The 24,880-nt window shown below is 43.9% G+C and overlaps 2 protein-coding genes across 3 annotated transcripts in view; one reads left to right on the forward strand and one right to left on the reverse strand.

Annotated features, from left to right (window-relative positions):
• The first annotated feature begins 2,422 nt into the window (after positions 1–2,422).
• On the forward strand, positions 2,423–3,419 carry LOC118843494 (arginase-1-like). Its single transcript, XM_036751150.1, has one exon. The coding sequence runs from the start codon at positions 2,466–2,468 to the stop codon at positions 3,417–3,419; it is 954 nt and encodes a 317-aa protein (XP_036607045.1). The 5' UTR covers positions 2,423–2,465.
• Positions 3,420–11,676: 8,257 nt separating this feature from the next.
• DPYSL3 (dihydropyrimidinase like 3) overlaps positions 11,677–24,880 on the reverse strand; it is a 140,542-nt gene continuing 127,338 nt past the window's right edge. For both annotated transcript variants that reach the window (XM_036750723.1, XM_036750724.1), the window contains exons 9-14: positions 23,025–23,181; positions 18,755–18,896; positions 17,445–17,615; positions 14,753–14,932; positions 13,742–13,904; positions 11,677–12,441 (exon numbers count right to left, since the gene is read on the reverse strand). In XM_036750723.1, coding sequence (XP_036606618.1) covers positions 12,353–12,441; positions 13,742–13,904; positions 14,753–14,932; positions 17,445–17,615; positions 18,755–18,896; positions 23,025–23,181 — 902 coding nt within the window. In that variant the 3' untranslated portion in view covers positions 11,677–12,352. The remainder of the gene's footprint in view (positions 12,442–13,741; positions 13,905–14,752; positions 14,933–17,444; positions 17,616–18,754; positions 18,897–23,024; positions 23,182–24,880) is intronic.

The following is a 24,880-nucleotide window of genomic DNA, read 5'->3' on the forward strand; positions in this document are numbered from 1 at the left end:
TTGGACAAGTCTTACCCTTCTGAGTCTCAGTGTTCTTATCTATAAGTAATAGGACTTGCCCTAATTCAATCAACACAATTTATTAATTGTGTACTGTGTGTCAGGCACTGTGCTAAGCACTGGGGGTACAAAGAGGCAAAAGACCAGTATCTTCTCAAGGAACTTGCAGTCTAATGAGGGAGTGAAGGAGATAAGAAATATATGCAAAGCAAGGTACAGACAAGATAAATAGGAGATAAAACTAAAAGGCAAGGCACTGGAATTAAGAAGGGATGGGGAGGATATTGTGGGGGGGGCCAAGCAAAGATGGCAGCTGGAAGGCAGCGACTTGCGTGAGCTCCCTACCAGGTCCCTCCAAAAACCTATAAAAAATGGCTCTGCACAAATTTTAGAACTGCAGAACCCACAAAATAGCAGAGGGAGGCAGGGCTCCAGCCCAGGACAACCTGGATGGTTGCTGGGTGAGGTCTATCGTACATGGAGCTAGGAGCGGAGGGGAGCAGAGGGGAGTGGAGCTCAGTGTGGGCAGCAGCAGGACCAACCAGACCAGGAGCCGGGCGGAACAAGCCCTGGCCCCATGAATCAGTGATCTGTGGCAGTTACCAGACTTCTCAACCCACAAACACCAAACACATCAGAGAAGGTTAGTGGGAAAAGCTGCGGGGACACAGTGGAAGGAGTTCGCGGTTCAGCCACTGCCCCAGGGGCGGCAGAGGTGGTGCAGCTACAGAACTACAGCTGCAGTTGCTTCCAGCCCCAGGCCCACCTGGTGGGAGGAATTAAGTGGTGGATCAGAGCAAGAGTGCAGAGCCTGCTTAAGATTTGCATCAGGTCTGGGTTGGTGGTTCTTGGGGAAGGAGGAGTGCTGGTGTGGCAGAGCTGGCTGTGTAGAAATAGCTCTGAAATCAACGGCACATCCCCTAAAGCTTGGAACAAAGTACTCTATAGTCTACAAGCAATCATACCCTGACAAAAAACTCAAGGGTCAAGTAAGTTGGCTGGGAACATGGCCAGGCAGTGAAAACGGACTCACATTCAGACTCAGACTTTGGAATCTTTCTTTGGTGACAAAGAAGACCAAAGCATACAGCCAGAAGAAGTCAACAAAGTCAAAGAGCCTATATCAAAAACCTCCAAGAAAAACATGAACTGGTCTCAGGCCACAGAAGAGCTCAAAAAGGAGTTGGAAAAGCAAGTTAGAGAAGTAGAGGAAAAATTGGGAAGAGAAATGAGAATGATGCAAGAAAACCATGAAAAACAAGTCAATGACTTGCTAAAGGAGAACTAAAAAAATACTGAAAAAAAATATTGAAGAAAACAACACTTTAAAAAATAGACTAACTCAAATGTCAAAAGAGCTCCAAAAAGCCAATGAGGAGAAGAGTGCCTTGAAAAGCATAATTAGCCAAATGGAAAAGGAGAATTTTAAAATTATTGGACTTCCTGAAAGCCATGATCAAAAAAAAAAAGCCTAGATATCATCTTTCAAGAAATTATCAAGGAGAACTGCCCTGATATTCTAGAGCCAGAGGGTAAAACAGAAATCGAAAGAATCCACAGATTGCCTCCTGAAAAAGATCCCAAAAAGAAAACTCCTAGGAATATTGTTGCCAAATTCCAGAGCTCCCAGATCAAGGAGAAAATACTGCAAGCAGCCAGAAAGAAACAATTTGAGTATTGTGGAAACATAATCAGAATAACACAGGATCTAGCAGCTTCTACTTTAACGGATCAAAGGGCTTGGAATACGATATTCTGGAGGTCAATGGGACTAGGATTAAAACCAAGAATCACCTACCCAGCAAAACTGAGTATCATGCTCCAAGGCAAAATATAGACTCTCAATAAAATAGAGGACTTTCAAGCTTTCTCAGTGAAAAGACCAGAGCTAAACAGAAAATTTGACTTTCAAACACAAGAATCAAGAGAAGCATGAAAAGGTAAACAGGGAAGAGAAATCACAAGGGATTTACTAAAGTTGAACTATTTTGTTTACATTCCTACTTGGAAAGATGATTTGTATGATTAATGAGACCTCAGTATTAGGGTAGCTGAAGGGAATATGCATATATATATATATGTATATATATATATATGTGTGTGTGTGTGTGTGTATACATATACATGTAGGTATGTATATATATGTATGTGTGTATGCATGTATATATGTATGTGTATTATATGTATGTATATGTACATATGTGTGTGTCTATGTATGTATATATGTAGATATACACACACACACACACACACAAAGGGCACAGAGTGTGTTGAATATGAAGTGATGATATCTAAAAAAATAAAATCAAATTAAGGGATCAGAGAGGAATATACTGAGAGAGGGAGAAAGGGAGAGATAGAATGGGGTGAGTTATCTCTCATAAAAGTGGCAGAGCTGCAGCTAGCATGGGGAGACCTACCTGTCTGTCCCTTTGGAATACAGATAAGAGGAGGATCAGGACAGCATGAGTTCCAAGCCAAAGTCAGTGGGGATCATCGGAGCTCCTTTCTCAAAAGGACAGCCACAAGGAGGGGTAGAAGAAGGCCCTGCAGCACTGAGAAATGCTGGCCTCACTGAAAAACTTAAGGAACAAGAGTGTGATGTGAAAGATTATGGGAACTTGTTCTTTGCTGATGTGCCTAATGAAACCCCCTTTCAAATTGTGAAGAATCCAAGAACTGTGGGCAAAGCTAATGAGCATCTGGCTGGAGTGGTAGCAGAAGTGAAGAAGAATGGGAGAACCAGCTTGGTACTTGGCAGGGATCACAGTTTGGCGACTGGAAGTATCTCCGGCCATGCCAAAGTTCATCCTCATCTCTGTGTCATTTGGGTAGATGCACATAGTGATATCAACACTCCTCTGACAACCCCAAGTGGCAACTTACATGGACAGCCTGTGCCTGTGCCTTTCCTTTTGAAAGAACTAAAGGGACAGATCCCTGATATTCCAGGATTCTCTTGGGTGACACCCTGCTTATCAGCTAAGGACATTGTATATATTGGGTTGAGAGATGTGGATCCTGGTGAACATCGCATCCTTAAAGATCTGGGTATTAAATTTTTTTCAATGACTGAAGTGGATAAGCTTGGAATTGCCAAGGTGATGGAAGAAACACTAAGTTACTTAATAGGAAGGAAGAAAAGACCAATTCATCTGAGTTATGATGTAGATGGGTTGGATCCATCTCTGACACCGGCTACCAGCACACCCGTCCCTGGAGGTCTAACTTACAGAGAAGGTCTCTATATCACAGAAGAAATCTGTAAAACAGGGCTCCTCTCGGGATTAGACATAATGGAAGTCAATCCATCCCTTGGAAAAACACCAGACGAAGTAAACTGGACAGTGAATACTGCTGTTGCATTAATTTTGTCCTGCTTTGGAGTAGCTCAAGAGGGCAATCACAGTGCCAATTGACTATAAATAAGTCTGAATAATTCTGAAAAGGAACTGGGGGGCGGGGTAGGTAGGGGGTGGGAAGAGAATTGATAAAGATTCAATGCTGGCTAACAATGAGCAACTCTAAAAATTACACTTAAGCTTACACTTTCCCCAAAGCCTTTTGCCAAATTTTAATAGGTAGATAATCCCTTCTTTAGTGTGAAAGCAAAGTATTTTTGTTTGCCCTTTAGCCGTAATCAAGGGAAAAGACTTATAGTGACCTTGGGGAAGAGAAATATAAACTTGAGGCTAACTCATTAATTTGCTGTTAGGTGGACAACAAACATGTATGTAGTGAAAACCGGTAACAGGAAGCAAATAGCATTAATCTGGTATTTGTTATGTATGCCTGTACCTGAAATATATGCTAGAGACTAAACTTAAACAGATTACAGCAAGGACCATATTCATTCATCTGAGTTTTTAGTTCTTTTTATAAGGAAGAATAGCTTCAATAAGACCTCTGCCTTCCCATTCTTCCACCAATAACACTGGAGATTTATTTTTATATGAAAAATCTTACCCTTCTGAAATATTTGCCTGGATAAGTCTGTGAAGGGGAAATGCCTTGTTATCAAGTTTCTTTCTTCTAAAATGTCTGACTACTAATAAAAACACTTGGTCAAATTTAAAAAAAAAAGTGGCTAGAAAAAGCAGTTCTGTAGAAAGAGAAGAGGGGGCAGGTGAGGGGGAATGAGTAAATCTTGCTCCCATCAGATTTGACCTGAGGAGGGAATACCATACACACTCAATTAGGTATCTCAGCCCACAGGAAAGGAGGAGGAAGAAGATAAAAAAGGGGGGATGATAGAAGGGAGGGCAGATAGGGGGAGGAGGTAATCAAAAACAAACCCTTTCAAAAAGGGATAGGGTCAAGGGAGAAAATTCAATAAAGGGGGATAGGTTAGGAAGGAGCAATATATAGTTAGTCTTTCACAACATGAGTATTGTGGAAGGGTTTTACATAATGATACATGTGGCCTATGCTGAATTGCTTGACTTCTTAGGGAGGGTGCGTGGGGAGGGAAGAAGGGAGAGAATTTGGAACTCAAAGTTTTAAAAACAGATGTTCAAAAACAAACAAAAAAAAGTTTTTGCATGCAACTAGAAAATAAGATACACAGGCAATGGGGCATAGAAATTTATCTTGCCCTACAAGAAAGGAAGGGAAAAGGGGATGGGAGGGGAGTGGGGTGACAGAAGGGAGGGCTGACTGGGGAACGGGGCAACCAGAGTATATGCCATCTTGGAGTGGGCAGGAGGGTAGAAATGCAGAGAAAATTTGTAATTCAAACTCTTGTGAAAATCAATGCTGAAAACTATAAATAAATTTAAGAAAAAAAAAGGGATGGGGAGGGTTTCTTTTAGTAGGGACTCTAAGGAAGCCATGGAGGTCAGCAGTGGGAGTGGAAGAAGGAGAGCATGGCAGGCACTAGGGACAGCCAGAGAAATGAACACTCGTTCCTACTGCATCTTAGATTTACAAAATGCTTTCCCCACAACAGCCGTATGAGATAGTGGTATGATTACCACCATCCCCACTTAACAGATGAAGAAACTGAGGCTGAGAGTTGAAGGGGTATGCCCAGGTCTCCCACCTCACACTGTTTGCTACAGCTCTGCCAGTCCCCAGTTTTATAGCTCCCCTACACACTCCTCAGTATCTCTGTCCTAATCCATCCTGGTCACAAAAGCAGCTCGACATTCCAAGCCCAGCACAAACAGGAGCTATGGCCAACCACATTCAGCTCTGTTCCCCAGTCACTAAAGCCTCCTTCTGCCTGGAGAGCGAATAAATGTAGGTTTCAAGCCAGACAGTGCCTCTTCTTAGGCCCAACAATACCTCGGCGGCAGGCAGGCGGATTGGCTGTTGCCCTGAACTCTTCCTTAATAACTTGATTTGTTTGGAAGGCTAGTCTGGCTCCCCCAGGAGCTGCATGCTAAGTGCTCCTACAATCCCAGTTAACCCTCTATCTGCCAACAGGTTCTCAGCAGGAATCAAGCAAAGGGACAGATCCATTTGGAACTCTGGATCTTGACTAGGAGAGCTAGGTTGTGAAGGGTCTACTTTGATGGTCCTGCTATCTCTTGCTGCTGTCGATCATCTTCAAGATACCATCTCTACCATTCAATGGATCAATCAACATGCATTTACTAAACACCTACTATGTGCCAGGCACTATGCTAAATGCCCAGGGATACAAAGGCAAAAACAGTCTCTACTTTCAAAGAGCTCAATCTAATGGGAAGACAAACTTCGAACAAGATATATTCAGCATAAACTAGAGATACTCTCAGGGAAGGCAGTCTTAGAAGTTGGAATTTTAGCCAGGGCTTGAAAGCCGGGAGGCAGAGACGAGGAGGGAGGGCATTCCAGTCGGGAGGGACATCTGGTAAAAATGCAGGAAACTAGCAGATGGGAGCGGTTTGAGCAAGGATGTCAGTTTTACTGGATCTCAGAGTAAGGTGTAAGAAGACTGTCAAGGGAGGCTGGGTTTCACCGGTTATGAAGGACTTTAAAAGCCAGACAGATGATCTCCTCTTTGAGATTGGAGATGATAGAGAACCGCTGGAGTTTACTGAGTAGGGAGGTGACACCATCAGGCACGCGCTTTAGGAAAATCAGTTTAGCAGCTGAGTGACAATTGGACTGGAGTGGGGAGAGGCTTGAGGCAGGGATTCTGGGACATCTCACCTCGGTGGAGAGAACTTCCCGACAACTCTAGCTTTCTAAGAGTGGGTGGGTGCCTTAAGAGGTAGTGGGTCACTCATTCACTATTAAAGCATGTTAAGCAAAGGCTGGAATCGTCCAGGATTTTCTCAAGTGGACTCCTGCTCAGATGGCGATCAGACTGGATCTTCCCTGAGCTCCCACCCAGCTCTGAGATCTTCAGATTCTTGGTGGAGTTCACTGCCCATACCTCCCTCGCCCAAATGGGAGATGTATTTTGTAGCAATCTTCCTTTGGGAGATGCGAGAAACTATCTGAACACAGAACAGAGGGAACATAGAATCCACGAAGAGGTATGAGGTAGGACAGAATAGAAAAGTGGGGTATAAGGCAGCACAAAATAGAAAGGTAGCCTGCGGCCAAAGTATTAAGGATGTTAAACGTAGAGGTTGGTAGACTATGGATTTGAAGTGCTGTGTATGAGATCTAATGCAATGAGGTTGATTTTGCTCATTGAAAAACAATTTTAAGAGAAAGCTCACCAGGCTTAAATGCCAAGCTGAGCTTCTTCTCATCCTAGTGGTAATAGGGAGCAGAGATGCTTCTTGAGCAGTGAGTCACATGATCAAACGTGCTTTAGGGTGATCACTTTGGCAGCCCTGTGGAAGATGGATCAGAGGGGGGAGCAATGGGAATTCCAGATGTCTAATCACGGGAATGGCGGCTATTGCTGCACTTGGAATCAGGCAGACTGACCCCTATTTGAATCCTACTGAAAACACATTTGTGGTTCATCCTTCATTCTTGAAGAGGACCAATGACATCTCAAGCGTGATGTCTCGACTTTTGAGTGAATTGGTTTTGAGTACGGCACAGCCTCACTCTCTCCTCCAGTCATTGGGAAGAAATTCCAGTGGGAAGAAAATGGTCAAGATGACTGGTGGTGGTCCGGGATGCAGTGGGTGACCTTTGGCCTTTCTAAATTAGTCTTTTCCCATCTCAGTTTGTCTGTGGCCATGCTCACTCAGTGACTAAGGCTAGGTAAGAAGTCAGACAAAAGATGGCCCAATTTACCACCAAAGGGAAGGGAAGACCCCCAGTTTCCTGTCAGAACATAAAATAATTGCTATTTACAATCTTTCTAAGTCATCAATATCTGAACAATGAGCCACAGAGGCTTGGCTGGGCCTGTTATTGACCATTCAATGAAAGCCAGAGTGATTTGTGTTTAAAGGCCTAGTCAAGTAGTTCCATTTAAAACAACAGGCTTTTTAAAAAGCCTGTTTTTCTGAGCTACATTTCAAGAAATCAAAAATGAAGACTGAGCAGGACAAAAGAAAATTGTCCCAGCTTTTGGGGGAAAAGTGGAGAAAGGGGAAAGTAGGAGAAGGGAGAGGTGGGAGGAGAGGGAGGATGAGTGGGCCCCCAGAGGGCAGCTGCTACTACTACCCTCAGATAACATGGTAAAGACAATTAATTCAAAACCTTCTCCCAAGACCTTGGTTGACTCCTTCCCACAACTACACACAGCATCCATAGGAGGAGTCTTAAACTCAGATCTTAACAGTAAGGAGGCACCCATGTAAGAACTATGAGACAAGGTTTAATTCACATCACCTGCTCTGGAAGTCCTCTCTCTGTGCGATCCCATGCAGAGCCCTTGTTGCCTTTCATTCTTGAAGAAGACCAAGGACATCATGAGCCTGTTATCTTGACTTGTGTGTGGATTGGATTTGAGCAAGGCAGAGCTGTGCAAAGTCCTAACACACTATCTGTATTGTATAGCCAAGTCATTTCTCTGACTGACTCTCCTTATGAAAAGGCTGCATTACTGTGTAGTGTTTAAGACACTAAACTTGAAGTCATGAAGACCCAGGTTCAAATCCCACCTTTGGCATTTATGAGCTGTATGACCTTCAGCAAGTTATTCGATCTTCCTTGTTCACTAAGGCACTGGGACCACCCCACCCCCATCACATATGTTCACCACTATTGGGGGAAGATCTTTCTAGCAAGGCTTGGAAGGGGGAAAAAGAAGGTCCTCGGGGGTCACCTTCAAATAACCAGAAAAATTTACAAGAATTTTCATTTCTGGAGCATCCTAGCTATTGTTTGTGAGGAAGCGATGCGTGGTATGATGGAAAGGATCAGAGGCCTCAGCATCAGAGGAGTGGGTTCATATCCCTGCCTGTCTGTTCCCGACGTGTGACTTTGGGCAAATTATTTAACCTCTCCAGGGCTCACATTCTTCATCTGTAAAACAAAGGGAATGGACCTTATGGTCTCACTGTTCTGCTCCAGTCCTAGTTGTGATCCTCAGAGCCTTAATGGCTCAAGGAACTATTTGTTATACACACACACACACACATACACACATGCACGCACACACATGCACGCACACACACACGCACATGCACACACACAAAGAAGCAGGCTGGACACCAAAAGGGATGTTGTTTTACAATTATTTTAATAACCAGGTTTACAGTAACAGTCACTTGGATGAACTTTTCTTCAGCTAAACTCAAAATACTGTTTTCTTTACGGTTCAAACCAAACAGCTCTTCCACACGGGAGCTGCTTCACAGCAACCACAGACCACAGGAAGGCTCACTTGTCCCTTCTTTCACGTTCACCAGATACAAGAACTCGACACCCACAAACCATACGTCAATAGAAGGAGTTTAAGGGGAGAGGGGGAAATATACAATAAATGTTGGCTGCCCATAACAGCCAGTGAGTATATCTGGGAATCCAGCTCGGGTCTTCCCATGGAGAAAGCTTAGACAACAACCCTTGGCAGTATACAGAAGTTGGAAACTAAACCTGCCGGGCATGTTATTTCTGGGCTAGGACAGTCCAGCCTCACAGTAAGATCAAAGAAAAGGTACCTGTGAGGTAGAAAGATGGAAAGAGCGTCCATTTATTCACTTACAACCACTGCCATGTTCTTACTTCAACTCAATCTACAGTGGTGGGAAAGGTAACAACTCCATTAGCACCTGTTCCTGCCCACCACTCCAGAAAAAGCTAACTGGATATCCAGGACCAGAGGGAAACTGGAACAAGAATGAGGGCAGGGATGCTCCAGAAGTCACAGATCAGAGATCATAGGGCCCAGGGTAAGGGTGTGATGGTAGATGGCAGACTGAGGCTGAAGAAGGCCATCTGAGAGCCCCGCCTCGAGGAGAAGAGGGCTTAAAGAGAGAGGCCTATGGTGTGTTATATGTCATAATGAAAATTCTGGCAAAACCTTCAGCACTCAGAGCTCTAATCTCTACAATTCATGCTGTGAGCCATTTCCTTCTCCTACTTTCTAACGATCACCTGAAGGAGAAGCCTGATGAATTTTTTGGACAGTAGGGCATTACTTAATGTCATTTTCTTTCCTGCTACTGTTCAATAAGAAACCTGACCATTTAAAAATAAGACATAGGACTCTAAAACCCAAGTAATCAATTCCGTGGCAGCCAAACTCAGCAAGGTTCTGAGGATTTATTTTTCTCCTAGAATCGCTGGGTTTGGCAAGATGTTATCAAAGTGAACAAGGATGAGATCTCCCTTTGAATCTTTTGGTCTAGCACCACATACCCCCAAGATAATCTCTACAGCTCTTGGGCTTAATCTGCACACGGAAACTGAAATGTCCTGACCAATTCCTTCATGTCAGAATCTCTCAATAACAAGGGCGGGCATGGCTGAGATGGATGGGCAACCACAAGAAAAGACAGATAACATGGAGGGCTTGCTTGGGCCATAAATGGGTTGACCTCTTCAAATACAGGCAGAAAGGCTGGAGATTTTTATTTCTGTAATATTAGCGCTATCTTGTGGCCATGGCTGGGGATTACAACAAAGTCTTAAGAACCAGCAAAGTTCTCAGCACATTCACAGTAAGTGCAAAGGGCCAAAAGGTTTACCTACATCCGGGACCAGTGACCCCAACTGACATAAGCCTAATCCTATCCCTTCCCTCACCCAGGAATGAAACAAATCTAAAATGCTACTTCTTCTTAGCCTTAACACCTAGAACTGATTCAAAACAGAGAAAAAGAAGGAAAGATAATATGCTAAACAACCATTCAAGGCAGTTGTCACTAAATGGTTGGTCCTCAGAGAAACAAACGGCCCCATTGATATGGTACCCACCCAGGGCTGGTGCAGATTTCATTTAATTTCTCTCTTAAGAAACTGGGTTCTCTCAACACTAGGGTTTTCGGTCTTAATTGCAGAATCTAACTTTCTTAAAGCCCTTGTGAAATGTAAGAGATGAGGATATCACACTAAACGGTTTTAAAAGAAATTTCGATTCATTAAAATCCTCCCTACACGTTTTCAGTCTGTTGTGTTCTTTTTCTCACCTCTGGCCTGATTCACAACACAGACCAGCAGCAAGGATACTTGGTTGGATGGCTCTGATATTTCTTCAGGCAAAAAAAGGCTGAAGACACTGGACAAGAAGGGAAAAATGGAAATGCACCACCCTCCTCAGGCCCCAGGGGAACCAGATGAAGTGTTGAGGAGGCCCCAAAAAAGCACTGGGAGCCCTCTTCTCTATTCATTTGGGGTTTGACTACTCAACTAACTGCCCTCCTCAGGTCAGAAACCTGAAAATGAAAACATTATTAGTATAAATGCCTTGGAATCTCCTGGTTTGGGAAAACTGGGCCGATGGTCTCTGTTCCTGCTCACAGGTATGCAAGAGAGAGTCTTGGCTTGCAACACACACTGCAAGAAAATGACCTGCAGCGCACAATCAATAAAGAATATATATGAAGACCCCACTTTCTCTAATCCTACCTCATCAGCAAACTCTTGCCCTATGATCATGGGCTTAAGCACTCAAAGTGACCTTAAAAGATTATCTAGTCTAACTCCCATGTCCTGCTAAGGTGGAAAATAAGGCCCACCCTTTTCTGACCTTTATAAGTCCTCATAAACACAACAGTTTTACTTCTTAATGAAGGACAAAATGGATCAGTTACAAAAGAAAAAGAAAATGTTAGTGAAAAAGTCTTCTCTGACTTCTTCGGTTCTCCTACACCCATCCCCGTATCCACAGGAGATGAGGTTCCTTACTGTTAATTAAAATTTCGAGGGATGCTTAGAAAAACCCTTGCCAAAAAAAAAGATTCTTCCATCCAATCTGAAGCTGTATGAGCACCAAGAAACTAAGAAAATCAATTGCCCAGACCCGCTTGGATTGGCTTCCCCCGGAAGGCTCGATGGAACCTTCTTTTTGGCCACATCCAACACAAGAACCTGATTTTATGGGATTCTCTCTCCTCATCAATACTCAAGAATGATCCACCTTCCAGTGGGCAGTTAAAGAGGGACTCTTTGTAAGGTGCCATTGCCATCTTGAGGATCTACGCTCCGCCTCCCTGGGGCACCTCTCACCAGTCAGCTGGCTAAAAGAAAAAGGGGGTTGAGGACACCGACGGGAAGGGAGAAAATGGAGGCACCTTCCTCTCTTCAGGCTAGAGAGAAAGGAGCTGGAGCGCTGAAGAGGCCTTGAAAATAACTGAGCGAGAGACCAAAGAATGGGGGCGACCAAGCAGGTGGAGAGAAGTGATTGCCTTTCATTTTTTAATAAAATGTACAAAGTAACACAAGTCAGATTAAGAAGCAACGTAACAAAGGCTACGTGACAGAAATCGCTTGCCTTCTCCGGAGGCCCCGTGGTACCATGATGTGATGAGGTGATGACAACGGCCGTGCCCGACCGGCTTCATTGGAAACAGAAGTACTCAACACAATACACAACATCCCCTTTTCCTTCCCCCTGGCCCACCCACCTCCCGCACTCAGCCCACCCGCTGCCCTCTGCCAGGGCTCCCACCACCCTTCCACCCCAAGCGGCCTGTTTCCCTTTCGTTCTATCTTTTTGGTTCCCTGTCCTCCCAGCTTTGTCTATCCCCGTCGTATAACTCAGCAGTACACAAGCGCAACACATATGTAGGTTACAGACTCTTAACTTAGTGACTCATCTTATTGCATGCATGTAGAAGAGGGGAAAAAAACTCTCAAGGCTATGCAAAAAAAAAAACCCAACAGAAAATGAAGGGATACTCTTAAAGCTAGGCAAGCGAGTAGCATTGGGAGAAAAAAAAATAAGGCTTGAAGGCTTATTGATTCTTCAGATTGGAACGGTTTGGATTCACTTTCTTTCTTAAATACCAATGTACCATTTTGGCTTTGAAATTCTTTTCTCGTTTCTCATCCTCTTTGGGGCTACTTAACTCAGGGACGTTATATTAGAACGGCCTCCGGGAGGTGCCACAATGCGCTTGCTGGCAGAGCGGACGCCTTCATCCACCTGTGTACCTGTGGTTGTAAATAGGGACATGTGAAGATTAATGTCAAGGGCTGACAACGTTGAGTAGCTTCCCAACCCTTATCTGCCACCTCCCAGAAACACGTATCCTTCGCTTTGTTCCTGGCTACGCTGACCTTCTCATTCATTGTCTCTCCCACCATTAAGTCATGCTCCGTTTCTAAGTTTCTCTTTCTTCTATCTTTTTCTTTATTTTCTCCCTTCCCTCCAATTCACTTTTTTGTTTGATTTGTTTTCAAGCCACAGGGGTTAAGTGACTTGCCCAGGGTCATACCGCTATATTAAGTGTCTGAGGCCACATTTGAACTCAGAGTCACTTAGCTGCCCCTCCAATTCACTTTCTCTTTTTTCCTTTTCCTACTCTGCCTCCTAATTTGGTGAGACTAAGTCATTAAGTTTGACACGGTTTTTATTGTATTAAAATATTTTATTTTCATATTTTAAAAGTAATTTGTTGTGCTATTATAATGACCAGCACTTTTACGGTTTTCGAAGTGCTTTACAAATATCTCATACACTCTTCACAACAAACATGGAAGCAAGGTGCTATTTATTATCCTCATTTTAGATGAGGATGATGTCATGAGATGACAGATAAGCAAAGGAAATGACACACGTAGGGTCATAGTTAAGTGTTTGGGGCTGGATTTGAACTCAGATGCTCTTGACTCCAAGTAGAGTGTTCTTACCCACTATGCCACCTGGCTGTCCCAAACTGAGTAAAGCCTGTTGCTCATTTTATAAAGAAGGTGGGTAGTAGAACTCATATGCTAGAAAGAACCCTGCACAGAGGTGCAAAGAAGACCCAGGTTGGAAAGCTAGCTTTACTTTTAAACCTGGCTATATGATCTTAAACCAGACATGTCACTTCTTGAGATCTCAGTTCCTGGATTTTTAAAACGTAAATTGTAAAATTCTAAATTTTAAAAATTTAAATTTAAAAAGATTTTAAATGTAAATTATAAAATAAGACAAGTTAGACCAGAGAACTACTAATGTTTCCCACACTTCTAAAATCCTTTTTCCCTAAAGAAGAAAGCAATTCCTCCATGACCAGCATTCCTTGTTAATTTTCTTGCTATCCCCGAAACTTTTCCCCTAAGAGACAGAGCCAGCAAAGTAGACACCCTTCTGTTTTTTAAGACAATTATCCACCCTCAGGGCATATTACCCAGATTTTCCAGGGCATTCATTGTTACTATCATAGGTTATCATTGTCATTTTGTTTGATTTTTCTACCTTCAGCCTTATACTTTCCACCAGAATCCAGGCACAGTAGTCCAGCCTTACCTGACAGGCTGAATCCTGACTGATGAAGATTTCTCACTGGAGGAGTCTGGCGAGTGGGCGACCCCCTGGTGGAGCCTGCAGGGGTGCCTCCTTTGGGAGTGGTGGTCAAATCAAACACCGGCCCATCATACATGCCCCTCGGCACAGCGTGCATTTCAGCCATCTGCCACCGGGGGAAAAGTGTTGTTAATTCAAATCAACAAGAAATAATTATTGAGTCCTTTTGTGTCAGGTGCTGTACAAAAATGAAAGGTGCTTGAACTCAAGTTCACAACCCTAATAGACTTAAGAGTTTAGACCGGGGGTCAGCGAGCCTGGGCTTTGTGCCACTGGGTCTGGCACACTGTGCCCTAGCTCTGGTTCCATCATGGTGGCCACTGCTTTCATCCACTCTCTGGGGCTTCATGGAGGCGGAGCAGTGAACTCAGTGGTGGCCCTTGTTTGGCAAAGCCGAACAGTGTGGCGATACCTAGCCTAAAGGCACATGGGCTCTGAGTCACCAAGTATAGATATGTCCCAAGTTTTCCACATTAACACCAAGGACACATGATTTCATGATAATGACTCAAACAAGTGGGCGACAATGGGTAGATATTGTGATCTTCTTTCCCTTCTGCTGTATTCAACTTCTAGGGATGTTCCAACCCTGCTGAATAAAGGGATAGCCACCAATCAATCCAATAAGCCCCTTTTAAGTGCCTATCACATGCCAGATACTGGGTTAAGCCTGGGGAGGATACCAAATTAAAAACAAAAAGCACTCCCATCCTTAAAAAGTCTACAATCTATAGGACCCTATGTCAGTGCCTAAACTTGCAAATACTAGGATGCAACTTATTTAGGTCCTAAGACCATAAGGCTAAGCCCTTTCTCCTAGAGGATATCTCTCAGCCAGAGAGATGCTATTCTAATATTTCACGGTACCCCAGTGAGAACAAAGGCAAGATATCAGACCTTGCCCCCAAGCCCTTGAATTCCCACTATTATATTTGGGTTCAATCTCCTCCTTACCTTCCTCCGAGCTTTAATGCGCTTATAGACAAAGTCAGAGAAGGGGCTACATGGGATGAAGCGCCCAGCCCCCTGGGTCACATGAAGATTGCCATCCTCCAGCATGATCTTGCCCTGGCAAATGACCACTAGGGGTGCTCCTCGCAGCTCCATCCCTTCAAAGATGTTGTATTCTGCAGCCTGTAACACAAGAGAAAATTTCACAAGGGATAGATGTAAGATCGTTGTGGATATTGGGACCTGAGTCCATTATCCTGTTTCTGGCATCATAAGGGACTGATGCACCATGAATAAAAGACACAAGGGCCAGAATGCCCCCAACGTCTTCCAGAGGATGGACTCCTATAGAGCTGTAACTTTCTCTAACAAAGCAAATTGTCTTCATAGCAAGAAGCCCACAAAGAAGTGAGATGACTAAAGAATCCCTGACCTCAAGAGTTTAAGTCACCAAATGTGGAAGAACTATATTTCAGAGAACTGAAAAAAAAATTGTTGGGATATTGATTTCTGAAAAAAAAATGTGGAGAACACAAAAGGCATTGAAGAACTGGAGAATGGGGCAAATATTCTGATTTTCCAAGAAGGTAGATTCTTCAAAGTGTAGGCTATGGAGCTTGATTTTACAAGCACAAAGATTTTTCCAGAAAACAAAGGGATGGGTGATTTGTGAGCTTTTGGAAAGGAGAGCAGAGATCACTATGGGCAAACATAGGTTCATCAAAAATAAATCATACCAGACCAACCTCACTCTTTTTTTGATAGAATCACCACGCTGATATAACAAGGCAATGCCACAAACATAAGATATATGAAGTTCAACCAAGGCATTTGATAACCTTTCTCATGATATCCTTGTAGACAAGATGGAATGGTAAAGATGAGAGTTAGGCTCAATGACTAGAAGCAAAGAAGGGTGGTTGATGATCAATGAACAAAATTGGTAAGTGAAGGGCCAAAGGGCTCTGTCCTTGGTCCTGCCCTGTCCAATGTTTTTATCAGTGACTTGGATAAAGGCATTATGTGGCATGCTCATCAAATCTGGAGATGACTGGATATATCCAGCCATAAAGCTGGGGAAAAAGCTAATATAGCAGATGACAGAAGCAGGATCCAATAAAATCTCAACCGGCTGGCACTGCTGAATCTATGTAACATCAAATTTAGTAGGGATAAACGAAATTCTATATCTGGGTTCAAAAAGATCAGTAGTACAAGCACAAAATGAGGAAGCTGCGTCTTTGCCATCGTTCATTAAAAAAAGACTGGGGGCAAAGTGGAGAACGGTTAATAAACTGCAAAGCCAAAGTGAGGCAAGAGTTTGGTTTGGCGCGTGCACACACACACGCACACACACATATGCAGGAATAAAGGAGATACAATGAGCGTACAGAGAAGGGTGCCCATGATAGAGAGGGGACCAGAAACCATGTCATGTAAGGATTATTTGGAGCAAGTAGGACTGTTTAGGCTGAAAGAGATGACTAGGGAAATCAGGAGAGCTGTCTTCAAATATTTAAACAGTTCTCAAGTGGAAGAATGATTAGGCTTTCTTTTCTTGACCCCAAAAGGCAGAATTGAGAGAAATAGGTAGAAGTTTCAAAGGCAGCTTTGTCTCAACAGGAGGAAAAACTTTCTAGTAATTAGAGATGTCTTTAGAACAGAGTAATCTACCTTGGTCAACTGTGAGCTGTCCTTCAGAGAAAGTTTTCAAGAATAAGATGGGTGAATGACCACCTCCTGGGAATAGTGCAGGAGGGATCCTCTCTTAAGTCTGTGTTAAACTAATGAGATGTCCTCTGAGGCTGCTTTTAACTTCTAAGATGTTGGGATTTGGAGGCTCAATTTCAGAATTATTGTCTAACAGAATAGCACAACAATGGAATTAGCTGCCTCGTTAGGGAGACTGAGAAATTCAAGTAGCAGCTAGATAATCATTTGGTCCAGATTTTGTAGTAGTGCTTCCTACAATGGAATGAGGTGAACTATATGAATTTGGTTGGTGGTGTTTGGTTGTTTCAGTTGTAAGCGACTCTTCATGACCCCATGTGGGGTTTTCTTGGCAAAGATACTGCAGTGGTTTGCACTTCCTTCTCTAGTTCATTTTATAGATGAGAAAATGGAGGCAAACAGGGTTAAGTGACTTACCCAGGGTCACACAGCTGGTTAGCGTCTGGGGCTAAGATCTGAACTCAGGAAGATGAGTTCACACCCCCTGGCTTCCCCAGACTATATGAGGTAGCACAGTATGGTGCAAATGATAGGAGATTTGGAGTCGGGGAGATGGATCCAAATCCTAGCTCCGCCACACTGCCTGTGTGGCCTTGGGCGAGTCTTAACCTTTCTGGGATTCTCTGTAAAATGAGGGGTAGGGACTGGATCTCTAAGAGCTCTTCCAGCTCTAAATCTATGAGGCTATAAACCTCGGGGGTTCCTTCCAATTAAAAGTTGGATTAGAAAGGGTCATTACAGTAATGTAATGGGCTTCAGTTATTATTCTTTATATGTGAAATTCTTCCCAAATAAATTTCTTCCAGAGGAAGAAAGTTCTCTATACCTAAATCGTGGGAAAGTCTCCGGGTCTCATTTTTTTCCTGCTCTAAAAACTAAACAATCTCTATGTTCTCCTTCTACCTTTAAAGCCCATGACCCACCCCCTTCCCACCAAGTCCTTCCCCAGCACAACAAGCCTTACCGACTGATGGTTCTTGGCTGAAACAATCTTCACAGCATCCGGATCCCAAATGACCAGGTCACTGTCAGAACCCACAGATATTCTCCCCTTCCGAGGGTACAAGTTGAAGATCTTGGAGGCATTGGTACTTGTCACAGCTACAAACTGGTTTTCATCCATTTTCCCAGTCGCCTGTTCAGTACAAATGGTCATTCATCAATGCACAGCCCTCTCACCCAGACCCTGGTTAGGAAATGGTGACGTGGGTTCAGATGGCTGAGTGCCCTCCAAACACTGCGGTTACAGAACTCCAATATGGTAAGCCTCGGGATCCATTAAGGAATGACCACCGGACAATGGAAGACTGGACATATTTATGATCATTTCTCAAGGAAGGCCTTGGACTGATTATCTTTAAGCTATCAGTCACTGGACAGTGACTATTTGACGCAATAATGATTAGGTTCAGCATAGGTCAATGGCTCCCCAACCCCAATTTTTCATCCAATCAAATCTAGGAACAAACATTTATTAAGCACCTACTATGTGTCAGAACTATGCTAGGTTCTAGGGATAAAAAGACAAAGAATGAAACAATCTCTATTCTCAAGAAGCATGCATTGTACCATTAGCACCACTATTATTCAATATAAGACCAGAAATGTTAGCTTTGGCAGTAAGAGAAGAAAACGAAATCGAAGGAATTAGAACAGGCGATGAGAAAACAAAGCTATCACTCTTGGTGACGGTGTGATGGTACACTTAAAGAACCAAACTCATATAAGTCATCACCATTTCCTTACAGGACCGACAAAGCCCAGCAGCAAGAGACAGAAAGGGAAATTCCATTTAAAATAACAAAATATTCACTCGGTTTCAGCAGGTGTGGGCCCTTCCAGAATTCACCAGACTATTCGTGCTTGGGGCCAGAAAATCCTGGTTGCTTTTCTGTTTTTCTCTCCAGTGCTTAGCAAAGCTAATTAATAATAATTAATCGTTGTCACACAGTCACATCTGACTCTATGTTACCCCATGGGCCATAGCACGCCAGTGGCTTTCTTGGCAAAGACACCAGAATGGTTTGCCATTTCCTGCTCCAGTGAATTAAGGCAAACAAAAGTTAAGTGACCCAAATATATCATCAGCTACTTTGTGTCTGAGACTGGATTTGAACTCAGGTCCTCCTAGTGCTCTATCCACTGAGTTATCTACCCGCCCCAATTAATTAATGCTTCTTTGTTAACTCACTCATCCTGTCCCGAGTTCCAGTTCTCAAGCCTCATCCTGGATTCAAGAGGAGAAGGCAAGTCGCCCTTCCCCCCATTTCTTACCACAGCTTTATCCCAGATGACAGACATGCGCTCTTCCACCCCATTGGTGCCCTCGGGTATGGCAGTGAAATTGTCCTTCCCAATCGCCTTCTGAGCCGTGCTGAACGTGCAGTGGGCGCTCCCAGCGAGGTGCAGGTCCCCACTGGTGGGAGAGAGAAAAGCTTTAGGTCAGGGAAAGACGGCAGAAGAGACCTCGGGACAACCTGATGCCCTTTCACGGACAGTGAAGTACGATGGAAAACGTTAAAGGACCTGCTTCAGATCCCACTTCTCAATGCTTAACTATTTGTGTAACCTTACAGCAGGCCACTAAACCTCCCTGGGCTGAAGCTCTTTCATCTGTGTACGTCCTCCTTCATGGACAGGAATAACAATAATAATAATAATATCTAACATTTCTATAGCACCTACTATGTGCCAGGAACTGTACCAAGCATTTTGTAAAAGTGATGATGATGATGATGATGATGATGATGATGATAATACTATCTAACATTTATACAGCGCTTACTATGCGCCAGGCATCGTGCTAAGCACCTGATTGATGATGATGATGATGACTATTACAATAATAATAGCTAACATATAGCACCTACTATGCGCCAGGCATCGTGCTAAGCACCTGACTGATGATGATGATGATGATGATAACTATTACAATAATAAAAGCTAACATTTATATAGCACCTACTATGCGCCAGGCATCGTGCTAAGCACCTGATTGATGATGGTGATGATAGCTATTACAATAATAATAGCTAACATGTATATAGCACCTACTATGCGCCAGGCATCATGCTAAGCACTTTACAAATCTCATGGGAGCCTCAAGACAACCCTGGGAGATGAGGGCTGTTAATATACTCATTTTCCAGATGAAGAAGCTAAGGCGAAGTGACTCACCCAGGGACACCCGGCTAGCGTAAGTCTGAGGCCGCATTTGAACTCAGGTCTTTTTGGTTCACACATATCAAGCATTCCACCCACTCCACCACCGAGCTGCTAGAGACCCTCCAGGGCCTCCATGATTGAGAGGAGTCTAATAATGAATTTTCTTTAAAAAAGAACAAAGATATTTGTGCTACCTAATTATGGAGGCCAGTCTGCTGCATGGCAGTCCAAGGGACAAGTCATCTCAGGGCCACTGAGGCCAGGACACCAAGTCTAACTGAAAGAAAATCTGAGGTCTAGGCACATTATTACGAACAGAGGACTCGAACACCTCAGAGATGAAAAGTCAAATACATCTACGACACATTCTTAAAAGAACGTAAGGGAGAATGTAGGAGAAAGTTCCATTCCCATTCACTCCAGGGATGGTTCTGAGTTGTGTGGCCTGGGATGTATAAAATCCCCTCTCTGGGCCTCGGGTTAGCTTCTGTACTTCTATGCTAAACTATGCCTCTATAAAATAAAACGAAGGGCTTGAAATGGAAGACTTCTATCGTCCCTTCTGGCTCTAACATTCTGTTCTGGGAAAACAAGAGCACAGGAGAGTATAAACAACACAGAATCGACAGGTACAGAACAGGGTTTAAATCGCACCTCTGATGTGACTGCCTGTGTGACCTTGGGCAAGTCCCTTAAGCCTCCAGGGGCCTCAGTTTCCTCATCTGTAAAATTAAAGTGGTAAACTGAATCAAGGATGCTGATCCTACACCTGGTGGGACTGGAGCATTAATACCACTTTGCCACCAGGAGGCAGCGGTGAACAACTCTAGTAATGGATGTGGCCACTGAAAATGGCCAGAGAGAACCATTTAATATTGGTGATTATCTTTTATACTTACTACACTTTCAATTTAAATATAGGCCATATTCCTAAAACTAGATCTTTTTAAAAGAAAAAATGGGCATATATTAAAGATAATTACATAAAATTATGGTATTTTAAAGTATATTTACAGTGAAAGGTTTTGGGTTTTTACCTTTCTTTCACATAAAGATGGTTTATTTCTTTTTATCATCATCACTCTTATCTTTTTCGCTTTCATTCTCTCAGAAAGGGAATGGAAAGGTGGCATAATATAGTGGCTAGGGAACTGGCCTCAAAGCTAAGACCTGGGTTCAAGTCCCACTACTAATACACATTAGCTGTCTGACCTGGGCACATTTACCTAAACCTCTCGGTCCTCTAGGACAGCTTAAGACTGTAAGTTGAAGAAAAGGTGCTGACTCACACTGGTAGGAGTTTCCTCGCACAGGAAATTTCCTATACCACTGAAATCAAATCTGAATCCATGTGAGTTAATCCCTATGAGATGCCATTTTCAAAAAAGCACAGTACCATGTCTGGCACAATAGCAGGCACTACATAAATGCTTATTCCCTTCCCTTTTTCTTTATCAAAAGCACAATATAGCAGAATGGGAAGAAGACAGGTCTTGGAAGTCTGACGTTGTCATCGTTCGGATCTGCCTGACTCTTCGTGACCCATTTGGAGTTTTCTCCACAGAGATACTGGAGCGGTTTGCCATTTCCTTCTCTGGCTCACTTTACAGACGAGGAAACTCAGGCAAATGGGTTAAGTGACTTGCCCAGGGTCACACAGCTAGGGAACATCTGAGGCCAGATTTGCACTCAGGAAGACAAGTCCCCCTGCTAGCATGCTATCCACTGCAAAGACCTTGGGTCAATTCTCCCGAGTCCTCATCATAGTGTTTGGCATCTAGTAAGCACTTAGTAAATATTAAATCTGTTTATCTATCTAAGTAGTTATGAAGATCCAAATATATCATTTGGAAGTCCGGTGCCAAGCAAGGAACTCTTCACACAGTAGGTAATCAATAGATGTTTGATGGTATTGACGAGAAAAGCACTTTGCCAAATACAGAACACCTCCCTTCCAGGGTGGCTATGAAGACCAAATGAAATAATATTTGTAAAGACCTTCACAAACTTTAATTTGTTTTTCTTCTTCAGCTGTTTCAGTTGTGTCTGACTCTTTGTGACCCCATTTGGGATTTTCTTGGCAAAGATATTAGAATGGTTCGCCATTTCCTTCTCCTGATTATTTTACAGATGGGGAAACTGAGGCAAAGAGGGTTAAGTGAATTGCCCAGGTTCACACAGCTAGTGAGTGTCTGAGGCTGGATTTGAACTCAGGTCTTCCTGACTCCAGGTCTGGCGCTTCATCCACTGCTCCCCACCTAGCTGCCCCTATAAACCTTAAAGTGCTAGATAAATGATGATGGTGATCATTATGATAAGAGGCAGCACGGTGCAGTGGATAGAGTTAGCTTTGGAGTCAGAGAGAGCTGGGCTCACGTCTCGCCTCTCACGCAGATTAGCTATAGGACGCTGGGGAAATCTCTGAATACCATAGGCAACTCTCTAGGATTTATGAACTGCAGGTGAGCGATCAATCTGTATTGGTGGAGAGAGCCACCACATTAGGAGACCCCTGTGCCAATGAAAACACAGGTTTGGACCATCCCATCCATTCCCCCAGCCCCACTCTCAAAGCTGCGCACCAGAGGAGAAAGCCGTCCTTAGGGTACGAGATCTGGCAGAGGATGAGCTACCACCGGGCACACTTGATTGGCTGCGTGAGCCTTTACAAACCCTTGACAGGATGTCATTATTCTTTTGGCACGGTTGATGTCAGCGTGGAGGTGAAACAAGAAAGGCCAGCCCCGGGCCTCCGAGGTATTTCTAGAATCCGCAGCTAGCATCTGTATCCTATCTGCCTGACAAGTCTCATTGTTCCTCAGCGGCCCGGGTCTGCCGTGGCACGCCTCTGCCATGTGGCACCTTGAGGCTGAAAACCTTCCCACGTTAACCCTGTTTGGCTCAGAACCCTTCTCTGCTGCCAGCTGCCCCACTGGGAATGGACTCAGAATCTGAGACTCCACTCTACCGTCTGCTCCCTGGATCCTATCTCTGGATAGGATGAACTATCCAGAAGCTGCTCTCTGGCAGGGCTTCTGAAACTTTTTCCATTAGCGCCCCTTTTCTGCATTTTGGCAGCTTTCTTGGCATCGCAAGGCCTGAGGGCGTGTGCACTTGAAGCACCACTCTATGGAGCACGAATGACCACTGGGGCATCCAGGTAAAACAGTAGATAGAGTACTGGATTTGGGAGTTACAGAGACCTGAGTTCAAACCCTAGCTGAGATACCTTCTGTGTGACCCTGGGAAAGTTGATTAACCTACATCCCAAGATAGTTCTGAAGAATAAGAGACAATACATAAAGTATGTATATGTACGCGCACACGCATGCGCACACACACACACACGCTATTATCATTATTACCAGCTGGCACCCACCTTGCCAACAAGGAGTTGATGTAGTCCGGAGTGGTAGGGTCCGGGCTCAGTGGGGGAGATGTCACAAAAGCAGCAGCTTTGGCCCAGTTCTTGCTCCAATAGTGTGTCCCATCTGTGCCAAGGCTGGCTGTGATGGGTTCGCCGAATACCACATTTCCTAGAGGGTAGAAAAAGAAGGAGGCACTTGTGTTAGGCAGATACTACACAGGCCTGATTTATGTAATAGTTTTTCCTAAGGAAGAGAGGCATTGTTAGAAAACCCGGGTTCAAGTATTGCCTCCGACACATATTGGTGGTGGGATCCTGGGCAAGTTAGCTAAGGTAGCACAGTGATGAGTGCGTCAGACCCGGAGTCGGGAAGCTGTTGTTGAGTCATTTCAGACTTGTCTGACTCTCTATGCCCCATCTGGGGTTTTCCTGACAAAGATACTGGAGTGGTTTGCCATTTCTTCTCCAGCTCATTTTACAAATGAGGAAACTGAGGCAAAGGGTTAAGTGACTAGCCCAGGGTGGCATAGCTAATAAGTGTCTGAGGCCAGATTTGAACTCAGGAAGATGTCTTCCAGACTCTAGTCCCAGCACCCAGCTGCTGTGAGTCAGGAACACCTAAGTTCAAAACCAGCCTCAGATGCTTACTAGCTGTGTGACCCTGGGCAAGTCACTTAATTTCTGTCAGACTTGATTTCCTCATGTGTAAAATGGAGATAATTATAGCGCCCACTTCTCACTGTTGTTATAAGGATAAAATAATATTCCTCAAGTGTTTTGCAATCCTTAAAGGACTACAAAATGTCAGCTATTACTGTAATTATGGTATTTACTTAACCTCCAAGTGCCCCCAGGCAGGTCTCTAAGACTATAAAGTGCAGATCTACATGGGTAGAGACTCATGGGAGAGCCTTAAGCCAATGACATCCCAGGCTTAGAAAACAAGGAAGACAAAGTACCCAAAACCAGTGTACAAGGAGGATCCAAGCTCATCATCTCCCCAGAGTCAGCAGGGATGACCAGACCCTGATCTGGAGAAGGATTTTCCACTGTGGTTCTAAAGCCAAAGCTTTCTCAAACAAGAAAGGTTACCTCTGTCTTTTTTCATCACCTCAATCTTAGGCAAGGAGTGAGCCAAGAACAGCAAGCAAAACTCTGGGGACGAGCAAAGGATTACATGTCCCCAGAGATGAAGTCTCCAACTGGACCACTTGATGAGGGAGCCCCCATGGGAGAGGGAACCCTATCTGAGACTTCATTAATAGAGGTCCTAGTAGAAGAACAGTGCATTATGGTAATGTAGGCGATTGCTGAGACAAAGGAATAAAGTTGTGAAACTATCCCTGGAGAACCTCAGCAAAGCAGGGGGGGTGGCAGTTTCATCTGTGTCTTTGTGTCCCCCATTCTTAGCATATAGGACACAATAAATGTTTGTTTAAAGACAAACACTTATCTGAAAGTAGATGAGATGAATGAAGAATGATTAAACACATAAATACAATGGAATATAATTATGCTGTAAGGAACAACGAATATAATGAAAGCAGACAAGCATGGGAAGACCTCTATGAACAGATGCAAAGCAGGATGAGCAGAACCTAGAAAACAGTGTCTACAATGACTGCAATCTTGTTGTGTTTGTCCTTCTCAAAGAGGACCGTGACATCGGGGAAAATGATGACATGACTTGCAGCAGACTTTGATTTGAGTGAGGGAGGGTTGTGCAGGGTCACCAGCCTCACTTTCTCCTCCAGAGCCATCTGGGTCCAGTGAGTGACCTGATATTCATCAGGATGACTGGAGACGACCCAGGATCTAATGGGGGACCCTGGCCTTTTTAGGCTAAGGCCTTTACATGTACTCACTTA

Source organism: Trichosurus vulpecula, chromosome 3 (assembly GCF_011100635.1).
Source record: "Trichosurus vulpecula isolate mTriVul1 chromosome 3, mTriVul1.pri, whole genome shotgun sequence".
Taxonomy (NCBI): Eukaryota; Metazoa; Chordata; class Mammalia; order Diprotodontia; family Phalangeridae; genus Trichosurus; species Trichosurus vulpecula.

Excerpts from the sequence above, each read along its gene's own strand:
- LOC118843494 (XM_036751150.1), top strand. The coding sequence starts at position 2,466 with ATGAGTTCCAAGCCAAAGTCAGTGGGGATCATCGGAGCTCCTTTCTCA.